General features: G+C 32.3%; 1 protein-coding gene across 1 annotated transcript; it reads left to right on the top strand.

Moving 5' to 3' along the window:
- Positions 1 to 16,738: 16,738 nt before the first annotated feature.
- Positions 16,739 to 20,908, top strand: LOC120071900 (GDSL esterase/lipase At1g74460). The gene is made up of 5 exons (XM_039024316.1): positions 16,739 to 17,009; positions 17,391 to 17,521; positions 17,609 to 17,848; positions 17,926 to 18,175; positions 20,398 to 20,908. Exons 1-5 carry the CDS (start codon positions 16,766 to 16,768, stop codon positions 20,691 to 20,693), a joined length of 1,161 nt encoding a protein of 386 aa, XP_038880244.1. The 5' UTR covers positions 16,739 to 16,765; the 3' UTR covers positions 20,694 to 20,908.
- Positions 20,909 to 21,608: the final 700 nt, after the last annotated feature.

The following is a 21,608-nucleotide window of genomic DNA, read 5'->3' as shown; positions in this document are numbered from 1 at the left end:
TTAATTTACATTTTTTTTTTATTTTCATGAGTTATTATTTTTTTAATTTATTAGTTTTATAGTTTAAATAAAATAATAAAATATTTTTAGAAATTGTTTTTATAAAATAGAAAAGTTAAAAAAAAAAAAAAAAAGGATTAGAAAGAAGAAGGTGGAATGTGTAACAATATTACATATAAGTACTATGTTGTATAATATTATGGATTATCTTCTTGGGCACACCTCCTAAACGTAGGTGGTTTATGGCCGAATTGGTTACCAACTCCCGTGTTCATTTACTTGTCTTTCTGTTGTTAGTATTCTTATGTTACAATACTTGTCGATACTTCTTGTTTAATATCTAGTTTACAATTGATGAGTCATCCTAACACTTTTTCAATTGGTATTAGAGCGGGCATCTTTATCTAAGTTGTCATGATCATGAATGGAATTAAAGAAAGTGGCTCTACCACTTGTCCTCCGGTCTTGGATGGTACAAACTATTTTTACTAGAAAACTCGCATGACAACCTTTTAAAAGTCAATTGTTAGTAAGACATGGAAGACAGTAGTTATTGGAAGGTCTCATCCAACCACTAAAACTGATGATGGAAAAGAAGTTTTAAAACCAGAAGTTTAATGGTCAGAAGATAAAGATGAGGCGTCTTTTGGAAATTTGTATGCCTTAAATGCCATATTTAATGGCGTTGATTGCAACATTTTTAGATTGATTAATACATGTATTTCTGCAAAAGAGGCATGGAATATTCTATCAGTTGCTCATGAAGGAACGTCAAAAGTCAAATTATCAAGGTTGCAGTTGTTGACATCAAAGTTCGATAATCTCAAAATGCATGATGATGAATATATTGTTGGGTTTAATATTCAGCTATTGGACATTGCTAACGAGTATTTTGCTTTAAGAGAGAATATTTTAGAAGAAAGATTAATTCGAAAGGTACGGAGATCTCTACCCAAGAAATTTGATATGAAAGTTAACTGGTATTGAGAAGGCCCAAGATATATCATCACTGAAAGTTTATGAGTTTTTGGGGTCCTTCCTTACTTTTGAGATGTCTCTAGATAGAAAACTCGAGAAGAAGAATAAAGAATTACCTTAAAGTCATTAGTTGATGATGATCATGAAGGCTTTGACAGAGATTCTGAGGACACTCTTGTTGAATCAATTTGTTTACTTTCAAACAATTCAATCGTGTTCTCAAACGATTTGGAAGTTTGGCAATTTAAATGCTAAAAGCAATAAGTCTGGTGGTTCTCTTCCTCCCAAGCAAGTCAAGAATCCAAAGTAATAAGAAGAAAGGCGACAAGTCAGGTTCGATAAACCACCAAAAGGAAAGATCATTCAAGTGCAGAGAGTATGAAGGTTATGGTTATTTTTGTTGGGGTTGATGCCCTAAATCTCGTAAGGTCTTGTAGTTTGTAATTGTAATGTACGAACATTTTATTTAATAAAATATGTGATTAGTTGCATTAATCACAAACCAATAAACTAACATCCAATGTTATCTTTGTAGCTTAAACATGTAGTACAAGTGGATCACGTTTAAGTGATAACCTAAATGGTATGTAGTAGATGGATAAGACTTGATACCTTATCTTGGTGACACTACGAGTATGACCCACTTTGTAGATGTTACAATTGTTATAAAATGCTAACAAATGATCTGATCTTGATCATTCATGTGGAGACAAGTGAGTAGAGATATTCTGTACAAAGGAGTTTGTATAAGACCAGACCACAAAATGTATATTCTCATTATATGACGACGTTTATACTAGAGACTTTCATTATATACCATAGGTAACATGACCTGAATTCTGAGTGAGTTGTGAACTTCTACCTATGAAGGCGGTCCTTTGATTTGTATGGGTAAGAGTAGCCAGATCACCGACTCAATAAGCCTACCATTTTGGGGATTCGTCTAATTGGGGAGTTGGGAACACAACTACATAAAAAGGAATTTACTCCTTCCCCAATGTCGGGGTAGGTAGATAAATTGCTCCCTTAAGGGCTGATTTCGAGACTTGAACAATGTGGTTTCACACCTTCTCTTGGCTCGAGAGGGTTTTTGTGAAGGAACTCTTATTCCAAAGCACCATTAAGCTGAAGCAAGATCTTTCCAAACCCATTGTGAAAGAATAAACACATTCACAAACATACAATAACAGTTAGGCATTTTAGAGTAAATTACAACATGCTTTCAACTAAAACAAAGGGAATCGAGTAACATACCTTTGAAGAACTCTTCTTCAAGGATCCCCTCGATTTACATTAGTCAAGCGTCCCAGCAAACTCGTTCACAAGCACGAACCAACGAACAACCAGTGAAATCCTCAAACAACAACACTCGACACTACCACTCATTTACCTTGGTATTCTCGGAGTGAGAATCAAGGAGGTGTGGGCTCTGTGTGAATTTGGTAGAGGGAAGAATGATGTATACGATCGAGTAAGTAGGAGAAAGGCTTAGTCTATCATATAGACATTGAGTACTCGATCGTCTAGTAATGAGGAGTAATCATCTAGCAAACTCGCTCAGTCATTTACTCTCTTAAAAGGGCTATCGTATAGCTCTCTCTTTTCACTCGATCAAATGTATGTGCTTAATCTTGCGATTATGAAAAATGAAAACTCTTTTCATTTTTATTCTTCAATTATTAAAACTGAAATAAACTTTCCACTTGCTACATGGTTAAAGGAGAAATAACCAACCAACAATTATCTAATAATTGTTTTTATTATTATAAATAAATATAATAATTAATTTATCAAATTATATTTATAACCTTTAGTTTTAATATCACATCATATGTAATATTTAAATCATATTTCCTTTCTCCTTTATTTAATATAAATCATATTTATATTAATTCCTCAAATTAATTATATCACATATAATGGGACCAATTTAATTATATGATATATAATCAAATTCTCTCTTGTTAATTTGAACACTTCAAACTAACCCAAAATCTAATTCTCAACTTGAATCTATTGAGCTACCAAGTGAACCTTATGAACCTGTAGCTTGAAGCTCCAACGGTACGTGAATATCTGACTAAACTCTTTAATCACGATGTCCGCCATCCGTTAACTATCAGGTACTCCACTAAAGACCAACAGTTGCACTATTCGCACTACAGATATATTTCTGTGTCCATTGGATATAACCAATCAACAGTACGATAACCCTTCATAGATCGCTCATAAGAACAGTTGGGCCAATTTACCATTTTGCTCCTGTAGTTACATCTAACTCCTTAAGTACTACTAATTCCTCTAATGAACAATACAACATAGTCCTACTAGGAGTGAACACTTCTCGAGCCCTGAGAAAGTGTGTGGCGCCACATTGTTCAAGTTTCGGAATCAACCCTTAAGGGAGCAATTTATCTACTTACCCTTACTTTGGGAAAGGAGTGAATTTCATCTTGTGTAGCTGAGTTCCCAGCTCCCCAATCAGACGAATTTACAAAGCGATTGATTTGAGTCGATGATCTGGCCACTCACACCCATGCAAATCAAAGGACGCTCTCATAGGCAAGAGTTACCAACTCACTCAGGATTAAGGTTATGTCACCTATGGTCATCCTAGTAAAATGAAAGTCACTATCATGAACGGCATTATATAACGAGATTAAACATTTTGTGGTCTGGTCTTATACAAACTTCTTTGTATAGGATACCCCACTCGCATGTCTTCACATGAATGATCAGGATCAGATCATCTGTAGCACTTTACAAATGTTGTAATATCTACAAAGCAGACCGTATCCATAGTGTCATCAGATAAGGTTTCCCTCCTTTATCCATATACTACAGACCATTCAGGTTATCACTTAAGACATGATCCACTTGTATGTCTCCACATACATGCTTAAGTTACAATGATAACCAGGGATCTTAGTTTATTGGTTTATGGTTAATGCAACTAAAATATCTCATATTTCATAGACAATAGTGAAGAAAATATCTCATATTATTACCTCACAAATGTTTGTTCATACACGTGTTTGCAAACTACATAACCCTACGAGATTTAGGGCATCCACCCGAATATTTTGGTCATAGTTGGACTATGATTTATTATTCATTAGGGGGATCAGTGGTACTTAAGGAGTTAGATGTAATTATAGGGACAAAACGGTAATTTTGGCCCAACTGTACTTACGAGTAATTTATGAAGGGTCGTCGTATTGTTGACTGGTTATATCTAATGGATACATAAATATATCTGTAGTGTGAAGAGTGCAGTTGTCGGTCTTTAGTGGAGTGTCGACAGTTAACGGATGATAAATAATTTAATTAAAAAAGTTTAATTAATTATTTACGTACGGTTGGAGCTTCAAACTATAGGTCCATGAGGTCCCCTCTATAACTCAACCGGAATCAATGAGAATCAACTTTTGGATTAATTTCAATTGTTCAAATTAATTGAGGGAATTAATTATATGTGATATAATTAATTTAATCTAATTATGTATATGATATAATTACTATAATGTATTTGATACATTATAAGATAAAGTTTATTTGAGAGTAAATAGATATTTGAATATGATTCAAATATTAATTATATGAATTTGATTCATATAATTAAATTTAATATAAATGAGATTTATATTAAATGCCACTATTTAGAAAATAGAAACTATAGGTTATATTGTATTTGATACAATATAGAATCTATAGTTTATGTGTTCTATTTGATATATATTATATGATAAGGTAGTTATCATGTAAATATATATTGATTTATGAAAATAAATAAATTTAATTTAATTTAATTTAAAAATCTTTTTGGGAGGGAGTTGTAACTCTCTCCCCCTATTTTCCCTCTAAAGACGTGGTAGTGGGGAAGAAAAGAATGATTATTATTCTTCTTCCTGGTGTGGTTTTCATAAGGGGGACACAGAAAAGGTCTGTGAGAAAATTAGAATTATCATCTCTTCCTCTCAATGCTCTCAAAACCTTCTCTTCCAAAATAGTCAGAGCCCATAAAATTCCTGGATTCTCATTCTAAGAATACAGAGGAAACTTTCGTGGTAGTGTCCTCGTTGACGGTTAGAGGGTTCAAGATTGTTCGTGAAAAGTTTTGGAGAAGGAATCTCATGAAGAAGACTTCTTCAAGGGTAATGTTTCTTAAAGCCTTTTCTATTCTACAATTTATATTTTAAAGCATGCTGCAATTTTCTTTTAAATGCATAATATGTACGCTTTTGTGGTAAAATTTATGTCCTGTAAATTTTGGGTAATTGGTCCTATCACATGCTTCCGTTCAAGGACCTTCAATAGATCCTAAAATTTTCAAGCAGCATATCCTAACTTCTTAAAAAAGCAGGGCAAAAGTTATGTTTAAACCCTTTCTAATGATGAGTCTGAAGTTAGCAGTGACTCAAAGGAGGATGTTAAAGCGTTTATCAATAACATCTCATCTAACTCCTGTCTTGTGAGATTTCGGAGTATGATGTGTATGTAGAAAATGTTCAGGACACAGTAAATCATGTGTCTACAAATCCTTCTCATCAAGCTCTTTTCATTAAATGGTAGGATGATCAGAAAGTTCTTGATGTGCAAAAGGAATGAATCGAAGCCTAGATGGCTGATAACCACAAACTTATGACAATCATTGCAGATTTGAAGCATGGGCATTCTCAAGTTAGAGCTAAAAGGGCCTCAGTGTACAAAAATATTAGAATGTTGATTACTGGTACCGAGTCCTTATAGAAAATTCTGACAAAATGAAAGATAGTTGGTGATAACACTGGACTTGGATTTCATAAAACTGGGAGTTAGCATAATAGATAGCAGTCCAAAGGGAAGCAAAAGATTGAGTTTGTTAGAGCTAAGGATCCAGAGTTTTATGACCTTAATGGATCTTTCAGCAATTCGGCATGGGAAGCCAACAAAGTGTATAGACCAAGATGGATTTGTAACTATTGTAGAAGACTAGTCTTCACATATCCTCAAACTTTAGAAATGCTTCTACTTCCCTCGAAATAACGTTTAGAGGAAATCGAAGGTCAAACAGGTTTGGAGGGTTAAAAATGTCCAAAATACTTGCAACGTTGTTCTCACTTCCTTCAGATCCTCATCTAGAAGAGACTGATACTTTGATAATGGGAGTTCTCGTCACATGACTGGTGACAAGAATTATTTATCTGAACTCAAACCAATCAGCTCAAGAAAGGTGACTTTTGGAGACGGTGCTTGTGGCAAGATTGTTGGGAAAGGAAAAACTAAATTATTCAGGTCTTCCACCATTGAATTATGTAATATTGGTTGAACGGCTTACTGCCAATCTAATTAGTATTAGCTAACTATGTGATCAAGGGCTGCGCGTTAGCTTTTCTAAAGACAAATGTGTTGTCACAGATGATTTCAAAGCTCTTGCCACGACAGGTATGCGTTCCTCTGGTAATTGTTATCTATGGAGTTTTGACAATGTTTTGCAGGTTTGTCATTCTCTAGACAAGATGAAGTTAGCATATGGCATAAACGCCTTAGGCATGTAAGCATGAAGACTATACATAAGACTCTCGACAAAAATACTATATATGGTCTCCCTTTGTTATTTGTTTCCACTAGAATTATCTATGGTGATTGTCAATTAGGTAAACAGACCCACACTTCTCATAAAAAAAAATATCTCATTCTAGGTCCTCACGAATCTTGGAAATGCTTCATCTTGACCTTATGAGACCTATGTAGTTAAAAAGTTTAGGAGGCAAACACTTTGTTTTAGTTGTGGTGGATGAATTCTACCGGTACACCTGGGTTTCGTTTCCTTCGTGATAAACCAGATACCTTTTTTGTCTTTCAAGCTTTCCGTCTTCAATTACAACATGAGAAAAATCTGAATGATACGAATTAAAAGTGACCATGGTAGGGAGTTTGAAAACTCTCAATTTACCAAGTTCTGTCAGTCAACTGGAATTCACCATGAATTCTCAGCCTCCATCACTCCCCAGCAGAATGAAGTTGTGAAAAGAAAGAACTGGACTCTTCAAAAGATGGCTCGCGCGATGTTACATGCCAATTCCAATTTTGGGCAGAAGCCTTGAACACAACATGTCATATACAAAACAGAGTTGTTTTATGGCCAAGAACCTCGAGCACAATTTATGAAATATGGAGAGGGAGAAAACCGAATGTAAAAGACTTCCATATTTTTTGCAGTGTTTGTTATCGAAGGGATCAAATCCCTGCAATGGAAGCGTTGTGTGCGCCTTGTATCCTACAATTCGATTTTTACATAAACAAATTGAGTATACTAAAACAGAATTTAAACATATAATATAGCATGGGAAAAAGATTAGAACCATTCTTACCTTTGTAGATTCTCAAGCTTCACGAATAATCCTCTTTAAGTTCCAACGATCTTGATCACGAACAGTTTCTTGAACAATCTCGATCATTACCACGAGAGTAACCTCGTTATTATCTAGAATTCCAATAAAGGGATAGGTGGTATTCAACTATTAGGAGAGAGAAAGGAGAAAAGGGTTTTGGAGACTAGAGAGAATTCTCTTTGTGGCTTAGAGAAAATTTTGCACAATAACAATTTGTCTATTGTGTATTGTCAGTCTTAGTGTCAGTGTCTCCCAAAGGGGGCATAGGGAGGTCTTAATATAAAGAAGGACCAAGTTCTTTTCCTAAATCTTTTCCTATTTTCCCTTTCCACAATTAATTAATTAAATAACACTTATTTAATTAATTAGCACAATTAAATAACACCTATTTAATTTAGTTTGCACATTAATTAAATAACTATTAAATCTAATTTGATGTATATATATTTAATTATCATAAACATCATATGTATATGTGGAATACATCTCTATTAATTAATTCGTTGTGAATCTAATTCACTTGAATTACTTAATTGAATCTTATTTAAATATTAGTTTCTAATTTAACTTGAATTATATATGATATCCATAATCAATTATATATTAATCAGATTAATATATGGTTTCCTCAAATTAATTTGAACAATTCAAATCGTCACTCTTAAATATCCTCTAGTGAGCTAACAAGAAAACCTGGTGGACTTGTAGATCAGAAACTCCAATGATATGAGATTAATTGGCTAAACTCATTAACCAAGTTAATCAATATTCGTTAACTGTGGGTACACTCCACTAAAGACCCACAAATGCATTCTTCTCACTACAAATATATTTATGTGTCTAAGGATATAAACCAATAACAGTAAGTTAGTTCTTCACGAGTGTTCTAATTCCAATTGGGTCAAATTACTGTTCTACCCTTAGGTTACCTCTGACTCCTTAAGTACCAGTGCTCCTCTAATGAACAACCTATTTATGATCCAACCAATAAACAAAAACCCTTCTTAGGTCAATGAGAGAGAGGCCCTTTGTTCAGGTCCTGTAGACACCACTTAAGGGAACACTCATCTACTTACCCTTAAGACGGGAAAGAGTGAATTCTATCTTGTATTATTATGTTCCCAACTCCCCACTTGGTCTTGTCCCCAAAATGGTAAGCGTATTGGGTCGGCGAATTGGTCACTCTCACCCATACAAATCAAAGGACAATCCCTTATGAATAGGAGTTCATAATATACTTAGGATTAAGACTAAGTTGCCTAGGTCATCCTGGTGAAATAGGAACCTAACTAGTTAACAGTGTTACATCTAGTACTTACTATTTCGTAGTCAAATCTTATGCAAGCTCATTGCATAGGATACCTCCACTCGCATATTAACTACATGAACGCGTTGGACCATTGCGTTTATATCAAATACAAAGTGGGTCATATCCATAGTGTTACCAAGATAAGGTACCCAACCTTATCCCTATACTATAGACCCTGTAGGCTGTATCTTGAACATTGATCCCTGTATATTTTCACATACAGTTCAAGACTCATAAGGCAGCTTTGGATGTTAATTTATTGGATTTAGGGTTATTAAGACAAAAATATACAAACAATACAAACAATAACATTTATTGAATAACATCTACAACTCTTTATTGATGACGGTCAATTATTAACATTTGCTATCTATGAGTTTTAGGGCATAAAACCCAACAGGTACATCCTTGTTGCTAGAGAAGCTAGATGAAAATGGGATTCCAAAATAGATGAAGGCATATTTATTAGATATTCTACAAATAACAGAGCTTACCATGTCTACAACAAGTGAATTCGTTGTGTGATGGAATCTATTAATATCGTGATTGATGATGTTGCATAGTTTTCAGGTTCCACCTATATGGAAGAAGAAGAAGAATCTAGTATTGTTCCTTTTGTCAACTCAGATGTCTCTAACAACTCATCTGACATGTCAACTAGCATTATTTCTAAAACTTCAGTGGTAGAAGACAAACCTGATTCTAAAGAGGCTGAAACGAGTAACAAACATCCCTTACACAGGATTCATAAGAATCATCCCCCTAGCAACATCATTGGTAATCTTGAAGAAGGGGTGACTACTAGAAAGAAAGACAAAGTTGATTACCTGTAGATGATCAGTAATATTTGTTTCACCTTTCATGTTGAGCCAAAAAGTATAATTAAAAAAAAAAAAAAAAAAAAAAAAGAACTCTTGAGGATGAGTGTTGGGTCAATGTCATGCAAAAGAGCTTGGGCAATTTGTGAGAAATGATGTCTGGACTTTTGTTCCTAGGCCAGAATCTGCGAATTTAATTGGCACAAAGTGGATTTTCAAGAACAAAACTGATGATAATGGCAATATCACTAGAAATAAAGCCAGACTAGTGGCACAAGGGTATACTCAAATAGAAGGTGTGGATTTTGATGAAACCTTTGCTCTTGGTGCAAGACTTGAAGCCATCAAATTATTGTTTGGTATTTCTTGCCTTCTAAAATTTAAATTATATCAAATGGATGTTAAGAGTGCTAACCGAAATAGTTATCTAAAACAGGAAGTGTATGTTGCTCAGCCCAAAGTATTTGTAGATCCTTCTCATCCTGATTATGTGTATAAACTCAATAAGGTTTTTTACGGACTTAAACAGGCACCCAGAGCCTGGTATGAACGTTTAACTCAATTTCATGTCAACAATGGGTATAGGTGAATAGAAGTTGATAAAACTCTTTTTGTGAATAAATCTCATGAGAATTTTGTAATTGTCCAAATTTGTGTTGATGACATTGTTTTCGGGAGAATGTCAGATGAGATGGTTGAGTACTTTGTGAAACAAATGCAACAAGACTTCGAGATGAACATGGTAGGGGAGCTGTTTTATTTACTAGAATATCGGATTAAATAGTTGAATGAGGGAATTTTTTTATTTCTCAAAGTAAATATACCAAGAATTTAGTAAAGAAAGTTGGTCTTGAAAATGCCAATGTTAAAAGAACTAATGCTTGAACTCATGTGAAAATGACAAAAGACTCCGATGGAACTCAAGTTTATGAGTGTCTCTACAAAATCATCATCGGGATCTTGCTCTATTTAACTGCCAATAGACCTGACATTACTTTTGTTGTTGGTGTGTGTGCAAGATATCAATGTTATCCTAAAAACAGTCATTTGTTTAGTACTAAAAGGATAATAAAATATATAAATGGCACAAGTGAGTATGGTTTACTGTACATGTTTGATACAAGTAGCTCTCTAATTGGCTACTGTGATGCTAATTGGGCAGGGAGCTCAAAAGATAGAAATAGTACGTTTAGAGGTTGTTTCTTTCTTGGGAATAGCATGATTTTTTCATTTATTAAGAAGCAAAACTATATTTCCTTATCGACGATAGAAGTTGAATATATTGTAGCAAGGAGTAGCTGTACTCAATTGATGTGGATGAAGCAAGTGTTACAGGAGTATGATGTCTCACAAGATGTCATGACTTTTTACTATGACAACTTAAGTGTAATTAATATATCCAAAAATCTTGTTCAACATAGTTATACTAGACACATAGACATCAGACACCACTTTATACGTGTGGATAATAAACTGACCATGTTAGAATACATCAATACAAAAAATAAAATTGCAAACATATTTACCAAGGCTTTAGATGTTGTTCATTTTGAGACCTTGAGAGCAGCCTTGGGTCTTTGTGTTTTGAAGACATAATAATTGTTTTAATAGGCCAATCTTTGAAGTTACTCGGCTCATCAAGCTTGGAAGCTTAAACGGTTAATCAATGGTAAAACCGTATTAATTATTATTGGTGATGGTATGAGAAAGTCTAACTGTCATTTTATTTCAAACTATCTTTTGAATTTAAATTGTTTTCAGTTTAAGCGTGACGAGTTCTCTACTGAAATTGTGTGTGACCCTTGCGTTCAACCACTCCGAAGCAGTTTCATATTTTTAATCTTTGTAATTTCTTCTCCAATGGTTATCACTAGACAAGAAACTCATATTTCTGATAGCAAAATGGTAAGACTCAAAGAAAAAGCCAAATGAAAGGTGCATGTCGAAGAGGGTGCTCCACCGGCTTCAACAAACAAGTATGACACTCGTGTGCATGGTTTTTCTGTTGAGAAGAAAGAAATTGAAGTTCCTTCTCATTCGACAAAACAAAAGCGTTCTGGTGCCAATCAATCTTTTGAGACTAAAGGAAAAGAAAAGGTGAGTACATAATCTTTCACAATGATTGACCTTGTTGGTTCTTGAGTTGTAATTTTTCCAGAGAAAAATAAATCCTCTTTTGATGGTTCTCCAAGTAACATACATGAGTTTATTGCTTTACCTAGAAACCCTAAGGATCCCTTAAATATGTCTGTTGAAGATCAAACTGAAGTTAGGGTTCTTAAAAGTAAGGTTATGGATGACAATAACCCTTTTTTTAGTACTGAAAATTTTGAATCCGTCCTACCAGAATCTAGTTTGATTGTTGATGAAAATGTTGTTCTTGGTACTTCTGTGATGGATTTTTTTTTTTTTTTTGCTTGATTCAGATGTGAATGCTTTGCATGATTTTGTTGATATTGTTGTTTATGAAACGATAGCTTCTATATCTACATTGCCTGTTTGTAATGTGCCTGAGATTTTAGCCGAAGATGTTGATCAAGATGTTATTCATGATTCTGTAAAATCTGTTGAGGAGGGTATCAATGTTTCCCTTGAGGTAGTTGCTTTGGCTGATTAAGGTTTTGTGGATGGTGAAATGAATGTTGTTCCAGTGGTTTCTAGGAATGATGAAGGCTTGAAAAATGGTGTTTAGTTAAATGTTGATCATGTGTCCCGAGATCTAAGTACTGAGAAGGAAGTTGCCCTCGAACCTGTCCAAGAATCTGATTTTGATGATAATGTTCCTTTTGTTCGAACTAACTGGTAAGAAAACTGTGAATGTTAAAAGTGTTGATAGTGGATCCTCTGGGACATTCGAATCTGAGTCTGATCAGTATGAGTCTGAGGAAATTTCTGATTCTTCAGAAGATAGTGATCTGAAGTGTTCTTCTGTTGATAAATTCGCTCCAAGTCGGGTTACTAGAGCTTTTTTCAAATCAAGAGGGAAAAAAGTTGTTTCCTCTAGACCGACTTCTTTGAATATGTCATCAATTCCACTGGATGGTGTTTCCTTTCATACAGAGCAATAGGCTAATTTGTGGAAATTTATGGTTCAAAGGAAAATTATTAATGAAATTTGACCTTGTTAATTTGATTCTCCAATCTCAACTTGATAGGATTGTGCTCAATTTAGGACCATTCTGCCTTCAACTTGTGAGCGGATTTATTTTCAATCTCTCTCCAGAATTTGAGAATCTCAGTAGTCCTAACTTCTACAAAGTTCATATGCATAGACATCCATTTATCTTCACTGCAAATCTTATAAATAAAAATCTCAATAGAACCGTGCTTGTAGATGTTTCTTAAAAGCAACTTTCACTAAGAGAGTTGAATTTTGAATTAGCAAGAGGGGAAAGGTCATTTTAGCCTAAGAAGAGATAGTTATCCACTACTATTTTGAACTCTAAATATATTGTACTTCACAGAATTGGAGTCTTCAACTGGTATCCTTTCTCGCACAAATCAGGCCTTTTTGTTTCTCTTGCTACTCTATTATATCAGATCGGGGCTGGAATTCCTTTTGATTTTGGACATTTTGTCCTCAATCAGATTAAATGCCACATTGGGTCTCAAGCCATGAAGTTACCAATCTGCTATCCTCGTTTGATATGTGGAGTTTTACTTGTTCAGAAACCAGATCTGATTAATGTTGATGAACTTGTTGGTCCTATTCCTGCACTCATTTCAATCCATCCTAAGCTTTTGAAAAATTTTCACATCCCAAATCTTGTTACTTCTTCTACTGCTACTTATGTTCATGGACATAGTCATGCTCTAATCGAGTGTCCTTTTGACAGCTAAGTATGCATCCTCTTTCTTCTGAGGTCAAAGAGATTGAAGACTAGATTCTGAGACTCTAGAAGTGAAAAGAGACTGTTGTTAGGATGCTGTAGACAATGCATGTAACCATGGCAAGATCTACTGGGGCGTCCTCCTCTCATGTACAGACCTTTTTTTTTTTTAGTCAGAAAGGAGGAGGAGAAGTGTGGTTGGTGTTTGTTTGTTGTTGTGGTGTTGCGCTTTCTTGAAAACGGCACTTATGATGGTTTTGTAGTTTGTTTTTTGTTGGTTTATTTTGGTAGTGTTGTGGTTTGAAGACTTTGTTGTTTTTGGCTTTCAACATTGGTTTTGATGTTTGTTTTTATAATTGTTAAGTCTTTATTCTTGACAATCAGTTGTATTGAATTTGTTGGTTGTTTTTTTAGTTCAGCCTTAAAGAAAATATAAGCCAAATGGGGAACTTGTTGAGATTTCACCTCCTTCCTCACTATGATTCGCTTGACTTCAGTTGGGAAGAGATCATAAGCAAATTGTACAAAGGCTTCTAATTCGGAAAATTGAGCCAATTCCAATTTTGTTTTGTTGGTTTCATATTTTTTTAAGGCATTGGTTTCTGCAGATATTTAAGAAATAGTCTAAACATTAGTGTCAGACAATAGATTATTTTCCTGCCAAATATTTTTTCCTAATATGGAAATATCTGGCACATTTGTTCCATTTGATAGTTTCTTTTATTAGAGCGCAACTTATCTTCTCCAAGTTGGGAGTTATGTTCCTTTCCTGTATTCATTTATAAAAGAAGTATTATGTTGATTTTTTAAAGGGAGTTGTTTTGTTTACCACTTTTGTTAATCAAGCAAGACGAGTTTTTATTCTCCAACTATTGTGTGTATCGTGGTGTTCTTGCTTGTTGCTTACTATTCCACTATGCAAATTCTTAATCTGTTGATTCCAACACATTGAAGATAATCATGATCTCAGAGGGAGCTTAAGCTATTGCTACTTGAGAAGGGATTCTTAGTCTTAGGGGGAGCCTAAGATTCAACATTGAAAGAGAAGTTCAACATCTTAGGGGGATCCTAAGAATCATCATTGAAGGGAGTCCGCTGACTTAAGAAAAGATATCAACATGATAGGAGTCTCATTCATTGTCGAAAGCCGAGATAGTTAACACTAATTTTATCAAATTAGGGGGAGCCTAAGTACACTTGAGAGGGAGTATCAGATCTAGAGAGAGCCTAGGTGGTTAGTTAGTTGAGCTTTACGTGAGTCACTATAATGATCATGTATTAAAGATAAGTACTATGTTGTAAATTGCTTAACTTTTTAATATTAGTGGACTATCTTTCCTGGGCACACTACCCCCAAATATAGGTGGTTTATTGCTGAATTGGGTTATCAACTTCTGTGTTCATTTTACTTGTCTTTCTGCTGTTAGTATTATGATGTTACAATACTTGTCAATACTTTTTGTTTAACATCCAATTTACAAGTGACGAGTCATCCTAACGCTTTTTCAGAAATATTTTTGTATTTATTTACTAAACACTCTAACCTACTTTTTCAAGTTTAAGCTAAAATTTATCAAATGCTAATGTACTTCTTTTCACAGTTGATTTTTCTAAAAGCACAACTACGAGCAATTATTTTAAAAGCTAGAACAATTCCAAACGAAACCTGAGTTGGAGAAAAAAGTATTTTACTAAACTTAAGACAAAAGTCTAATTTTTTTTCCCTAAAAAGTGTATTTTATTGTTAAGATTGATGATACATTTATCTTTCTTTATTAATTAATTTCAACCAACTTGAATATAACTTAACTAGATAGGACATATTTTTAAAGAATAAGATATTTGAATTTCCTCTCTCTTATGGTTGAACTCATATGTTATGAAGTCTATACGTGCATATATATAATATCCTGCTACGGATTGACCACCCTAATGAGCTCGAGGGCCTACGCCCATTAGTCTCATATCCAAAGGGAAAGGGAAGCTAAGTCGAAGGAGATACCTAAGGAGGAATTAAGACTCGAGCAAGCCTTCAGGTTGAGACATCTGGCAGTTCTCGTTAACTCATTGCTTCTGTATCAAGTATGTTAGGAGACTAAGTTTATGCATCAAAAATGTATTTTTAATGTAACATTGTTCGTTTAATAATTTAAACTTTAAAGTTTGGCGATTTAGTTGAAAGGTCACACGAAATTGTTTCTTAACAATATATATATATATAATATATAATATATATATATTGAATTTTAAAAATGATACCATATTTAAGTTCAAAATTATACATATGACGTAAACTAAAATACATATGCACAAGCTATGATGACGTTAGAATAGTAGTTAGACTTAGAAAAAGGAGATTACCATTAGATTGATTCTCTATAGTTCCAATTAATTATGTCTTTGAACAAAATTAATTTCAAAACTAAAAACTTATATAAGTATTCACTTATATTCTTTGAAAAATTCATTTAAAAAAAAGTATCCCATGACAATTTTTTATTAAATAATAGTATGGACTACCTAAAGATAGGTGAAATCCAATTAGTACCTAAATATTTCTCGTTTGACAATTTTATTAATACGTAGTAAAATAGTCTATTAAATAAATAATTAATTAACTTTCCTTTTTTGAATTTAATTCAACTTTTTATCTTTTAATCAAAATGATTATCTTAACTAATTGAGCTATATTTGAGTTGGTAAGTTTAATTGACATAATAATTTATCATATTTTAATCGCACGGATTAGTTGCTATATAATCAATGAATACTTAAATGAATAGAGACTACTATATTATATTTGTGTAGTCCATAAAGGTTTTTGATAGATATTAGACAAATTACAAACATAAATAACGTTTTAGAGACAATTATGCATTTTAATTAATTTTTTAACTCAATTCAACGATCACATTCGTCATCAATTCAATACGGCTTATTAGATAGAATATCAATTACCAGCACTTAGATTTATGATTCAATCTCCGCTCCTACAATCGTCGAATTAAAAAAAAAATAACCGGGTCGATCATCTCATCTCATTATCATCTCATATATTTTTTTTTGTTTAAAAAAATCAGCATTTTTTTTTTATTGTTTATGTTAGGAACTTAATTGCAGTCTTGAGTAGGTCACCTTCTAAGCCCAACAATTTCAAAATCCAAACCATCTTCTATCTGCCCACCAACAAAAAAGAAACTTTCCAAACCTTCCTATAATAATAAGAACTTAAGAGAATGCATCATCATATTACTCAAGTTTCAACCTCTGAAATTATACAAAAACAAAACCATCTCCCAACAATTTTTTGAACTAAAAATCCTTTGCACGGCAAAACCAAAGTAGCTATGGTAGGTTTGAATTTCCAAGTGGTTTGTTTATCAAACCCAACAACATAATTTCATCACTTAAAACCCCTTCCCAAATCCAATCCAACATCAACATTCCTCATCAACCATGAATTCCTCTGTACCATCACTCTGTTTTCTGATATTCACTCTGTTTTCAGCCGCCGCCATTCAGCTCTGCCACTGCAAGACAGTGCAGTTCATTTTCGGCGACTCGCTGTCCGACGTCGGAAATAATATTTACCTTTCAAGAAGCCTTGCTCAGGCAAACTTGCCCTGGTACGGCATTGATTTTGGCAATGGACTCCCTAATGGAAGGTTTAGCAATGGCCGCACTGTTGCTGACATTATTGGTACTTTTAATTCATTCTAAGAAAAAAAATTTATACATTCTTGATCTATTGTACTTCTGATTTTCATTTGATTCTAACTTTCAAAATATTATAAATGGTTTTCGCTTTAAATGTTTGTCATTTGTTACATATTTTTTATTTTCTATTCATTATGTATTTCCATATTCATTAAAATAGTCTGTATCACAAAGACAAATTCTTGTAGCTCATGTGCCATAATAATCGGTAGTTATTAATAATCAACTTAGCATAGTTTTTTAAGTTTACTTTTTATTTGAATTGACGTGAGGAAAAAATATTAAGATTAAATTCAAAACTTTAAGTATTAAAGGGTATTTTTCCTTATCATTAATTACATTAATTCAATCCTTTATACCTCAGGTGATGAAATGGGTCTTCCCAGACCACCAGCTTTTCTTGATCCCTCCTTAACTGAAGATGTAATTCTAGAAAATGGAGTGAATTATGCTTCTGGAGGTGGAGGAATCTTGAACGAAACTGGAGGATACTTTGTGAGTTTTGGAATATTCGGAGGAATTAATTAGTAAGGATTAAAAATTAAGATTAGATTTAAATTTAGTTAGAATTTTAATTTGCAGATTCAACGATTTGGTCTGTACAAACAAATTCAGCTGTTTCGAGGCACACAAGAATTAATCAAAGCAAAAATAGGGAAAGAAAAGGCCAAGGAATTCTTCGAAGAGGCTCGATATGTTGTGGCTTTGGGAAGCAATGACTTCATAAACAACTATCTCATGCCGGTTTACTCTGATTCTTGGAAATACAACGATCAAGGCTTTGTCACTTATTTGATGGAAACGCTTCGGGATCAACTCAAGGTTCTTTGATTCTTAAACCAAAGATTTGAATTGTATTAAATAAGTTAAGGTAAATGGTTACTTTTTGAAATGGGCAGTTATTGTATGGGATGGGAGCAAGGCAGTTGATGGTCTTTGGGCTGGGACCAATGGGCTGCATTCCTTTACAAAGGGTGCTGAGTTTGTCGGGAGACTGCCAAGAGAGAACCAACAATTTGGCCCTTAGCTTCAACAAAGCGGCTAGTAATCTTCTCGATGGATTGGCCAACAGACTTCCAAATGCCACCTATAAATTTGGAGATGCTTATGATGTTGTCGCTGATGTTATTAGCAACCCCGGAAAATATGGTAATTCAAAACCCACTTTTTTTAATCCCGTGTCTTAGTTGTGTCAAAAAAAAAAACCTATATTCTCCTAAAATAAGATAAATTTTTTAATTAATATTTTGTTTCCAATTTTATATTTTTAAAAAAGTTTTCTTTTATATATTTATCTAATTTTCACTTAATTAAATCTACTTTATATTTTCCATGAGTTAATTGCTTCATTTTTTTTAAAAAGGTATACCATATTCATATTTTTTTTATATAAAGCTATTTTTCTTAATATTTAAAAATTAATCTATAACAAACAAAATTTGTCCTACTAAACAATTATTTAAAATTTTAAATTAAAAGAATTAAGAAAAAGTTGATTATAAGTCTATTTTAGTTATTCTATGTTTTTGTATTTATTTACCAAACACTCTAACCTACTTTTTCCATTTTAAGGTGAAATTTATCAAACATTATTTTACTTTTTTTCACCGTTGATTTTTCTAAAAATACAGCTGCCAACCATTATTTTAAAAACGATAGCAATCCCAAACGGAGCCTTAATTAGTTGTATTTCTACTTCTCGTCTAATTGTATAATCCTAATTGGTCACGTAATATATATTCTTTTTTACTTTGTCAAAAATATTTTTTGTATATGTAATGTGATTTGAGTGATATGTACAAATATGATTGTATCATTAATATTGTTTTTTTTTTAATTATGATTCTACTTTTCTTAAATAAGATTTTTACAAACAAAAATAAGTTTGTAGAAGTTACTCTTTTTAATTTTTAAAAATAACTTCATATTTTAAATTATGGGTGGAAAGTGAATCATTATTCAAAGAAACTTATAGGTGGAATTAGTATTTACAAGTGTAATAATATTAAAAAAACAAATAACCAACTACTAAATCCTTAAAAAAAAACTAGAATTTCATTAAATAAACCCTTCATTTTTTATTTCTTTTTTCATGAATCCTCTTTTTAATTAAAAAGAAAAATGTAACTTGTTTCTTGCTCTTTCTTTGTTATTGAGAAAAAAAAGGAATAGAAAGGTGTTGAGTAGCAAAATATCCCGTTTCTTGTTTTTTAAACTTTAAATTAAAAATGATTTTTTTTTTATGAATATAAGTTCTTAAAATTAAATATAAAAAAACTATGTTATGTTTATTATGCATTTTAGAAGTAAAGAGATAATAAATTAATAATTTGATTTTTTTAAATAATGTTATTTTAATATTTATTAACAAAAATATGATTGAAAAGAAGGAAGTGATAAAATTAGAGTAGTCTCTATCTTTCAAGTTAATTCATTATCTTTGCTTAAACACCACCATTATCCTATTTTTGTCAATAGTTTGGTCTTTAGCCTTATTTATAAAATTTGTTTCTTTAACTACTTTATTTTTAGAAAATTTTTTCTAAATACCCCAATTTGGTCGTTATTTTAAAAAACTACATTATTCTTGAACTTACCACTAATAATTTTGTTTATGTTTTGAAAAAAAAAAGAAACAAGTATTAAGAAACAACAAGATTGCTTAATTTTAGGTGCATCAACTTTAAATGCTCAAAAAAAAAAAAAAACAAAACAAAAAAACTCTAATACATGCAAATATATTTCATTTTGAAAATGGTTATATAAATGAGAAACAATAATAATAAGTTACATTTTTAAAATATAGGCTCCATTCGGTAATCATTTTGTTTTTGAAAATTAAGTCTATGTACACTACTCCACCTTCAAATTTATTCTTTTATTATCTACTTTTCACCAATGATCTAAAAAACGAAGCTAAATTTTGAGAACTAAAAAAAGTAGTTTTCGAAAGTTATTTTTGTTTTTGGAATTTAGCTAAGAATTCAAATATGGTAATTAAGAAAGATGCAAATCATTGTAAGAAATGTGCATGGAATATGTTTAATTAAAAAAAATAAAAAATCAAATGATTATCAAATGAGACCAAAATTTGGCGATTTTTAATAAAAACAGAAAATAAAAAACAGGAGAGTTGCCTCCAAAATTATTCAAACATTTTTTTAAAAAAGATATATTAAAAGTAAAAAAAGATGAAAATAAAATTTATGATTTACCCTAAAGAATAATATGGTGTCTTTTTAAATATAAAAATAAAAAGAAATTAAAAATATTTACATTTTATAGCAAAAAAGAAATCAAAGTACTTTTGAAACTTTATAAATATTTTAAAGATTTTTCTATTTATAAAAATTTTCCTGAGTTTGTTGCAGGCTTTAATAACTCGGATTCGCCGTGTTGCTCGTTCGGGAGGATCCGACCTGCCCTTACCTGTGTTCCGGCGTCGGTGTTGTGCAAAGACAGAAGCAAATATGTATTTTGGGATGAGTACCACCCTTCCGACAAGGCTAACGAGTTGATTGCTAATGAACTCATTAAGAAATTCGGGTTTTTGAGAGTTAATCAACCCGGAGCTCCGTCGCCCGCCCCTGAATCCGATCCGAATTCGGCCCCAGCTGCGGCTGCGGATCCATCTCCTCCTCCATTCATTTCTCCATCCCCAAACTGACTTCCATCTCTCCTCTTTTATTTGGAGAATTTTGTGTTTAAGTTTAATAATAATTCTAATAATTAATTCTAATGCCACTTTACTGTACTCTGTTTGAGACTTCAAATTAACATCTCAATTATGAGCCTACACATTGCTAGACATGTGTCATTGTTTCATTATCTTTCAATTTTTTTTTCTTTTCTAGTACATTAAACCTTTCTTCACATGCTGTAATTGAATCTCTCAGGCTTTATATTTCTCTTGTTTTTTTTTCTCTCTCTACATGTTTTACTTTAACCAATTAAATTGTATCTTTATATTGATAACTTTTACAATCTCTTAAATTAATAAACATAATCAAAATATCAAAGGTAAATTAGGTTCACAAATTGTGTAACTCGAGAATATATATATCAAAGTTAATTATTATTTATAAGTATCACTTTGATCACTAGAGGCATGGAACGTCGATCTTTAAATCAACAATACATTTATTATACTAAATAAAAAAAAAATTAAAACACTATTTTGGTTCATATACTTTAAAGTTTGTTAACTAATTTTAGCTTCAGTACTCTCAATAATTTTAGTCCATACGGTTTGTTTGTATTAATTTTTTATTTAATAACATTTGTATTATAAAATATTGAAAATAAAATCATTTATTATATTTCCTTATATGAAAATTATTAGTATCTTTCGATCAAAATTAACATGAGAGATTACACTTAAGATTGTTAAAAGTATAAGACTGAAATTGAACATTTAAAAGTAAAAAAACTAAAATTGAACAAACAAATTTTTTAAAACAATAATGTTATTTTAATATTTATTGACAAAAAATAGGGTTGTGAAATTGTGGACGGGTCCACGAGTTTTGAGTCAGCATATAGTGTACGCTGTTCACTATTTAAGGTGTATCCCGTCCACAAT

The sequence above is a fragment of the Benincasa hispida genome, chromosome 2 (genome assembly GCF_009727055.1).
Source record: "Benincasa hispida cultivar B227 chromosome 2, ASM972705v1, whole genome shotgun sequence".
Classification (NCBI taxonomy): domain Eukaryota; kingdom Viridiplantae; phylum Streptophyta; class Magnoliopsida; order Cucurbitales; family Cucurbitaceae; genus Benincasa; species Benincasa hispida.
Note: the sequence above shows the minus strand (reverse complement) of the source record. Positions and strands in the feature narration are given on the sequence as shown.

Bases quoted from the DNA above. Each gene is read 5' to 3' on its own strand.
- LOC120071900 (XM_039024316.1), top strand. From the start codon at position 16,766: ATGAATTCCTCTGTACCATCACTCTGTTTTCTGATATTCACTCTGTTT. The intron at 17,849-17,925 runs GTTCTTTGATTC...TGAAATGGGCAG, and splicing joins CGCTTCGGGATCAACTCAAG to TTATTGTATGGGATGGGAGC. The intron at 18,176-20,397 runs GTAATTCAAAAC...AGTTTGTTGCAG, and splicing joins TAGCAACCCCGGAAAATATG to GCTTTAATAACTCGGATTCG.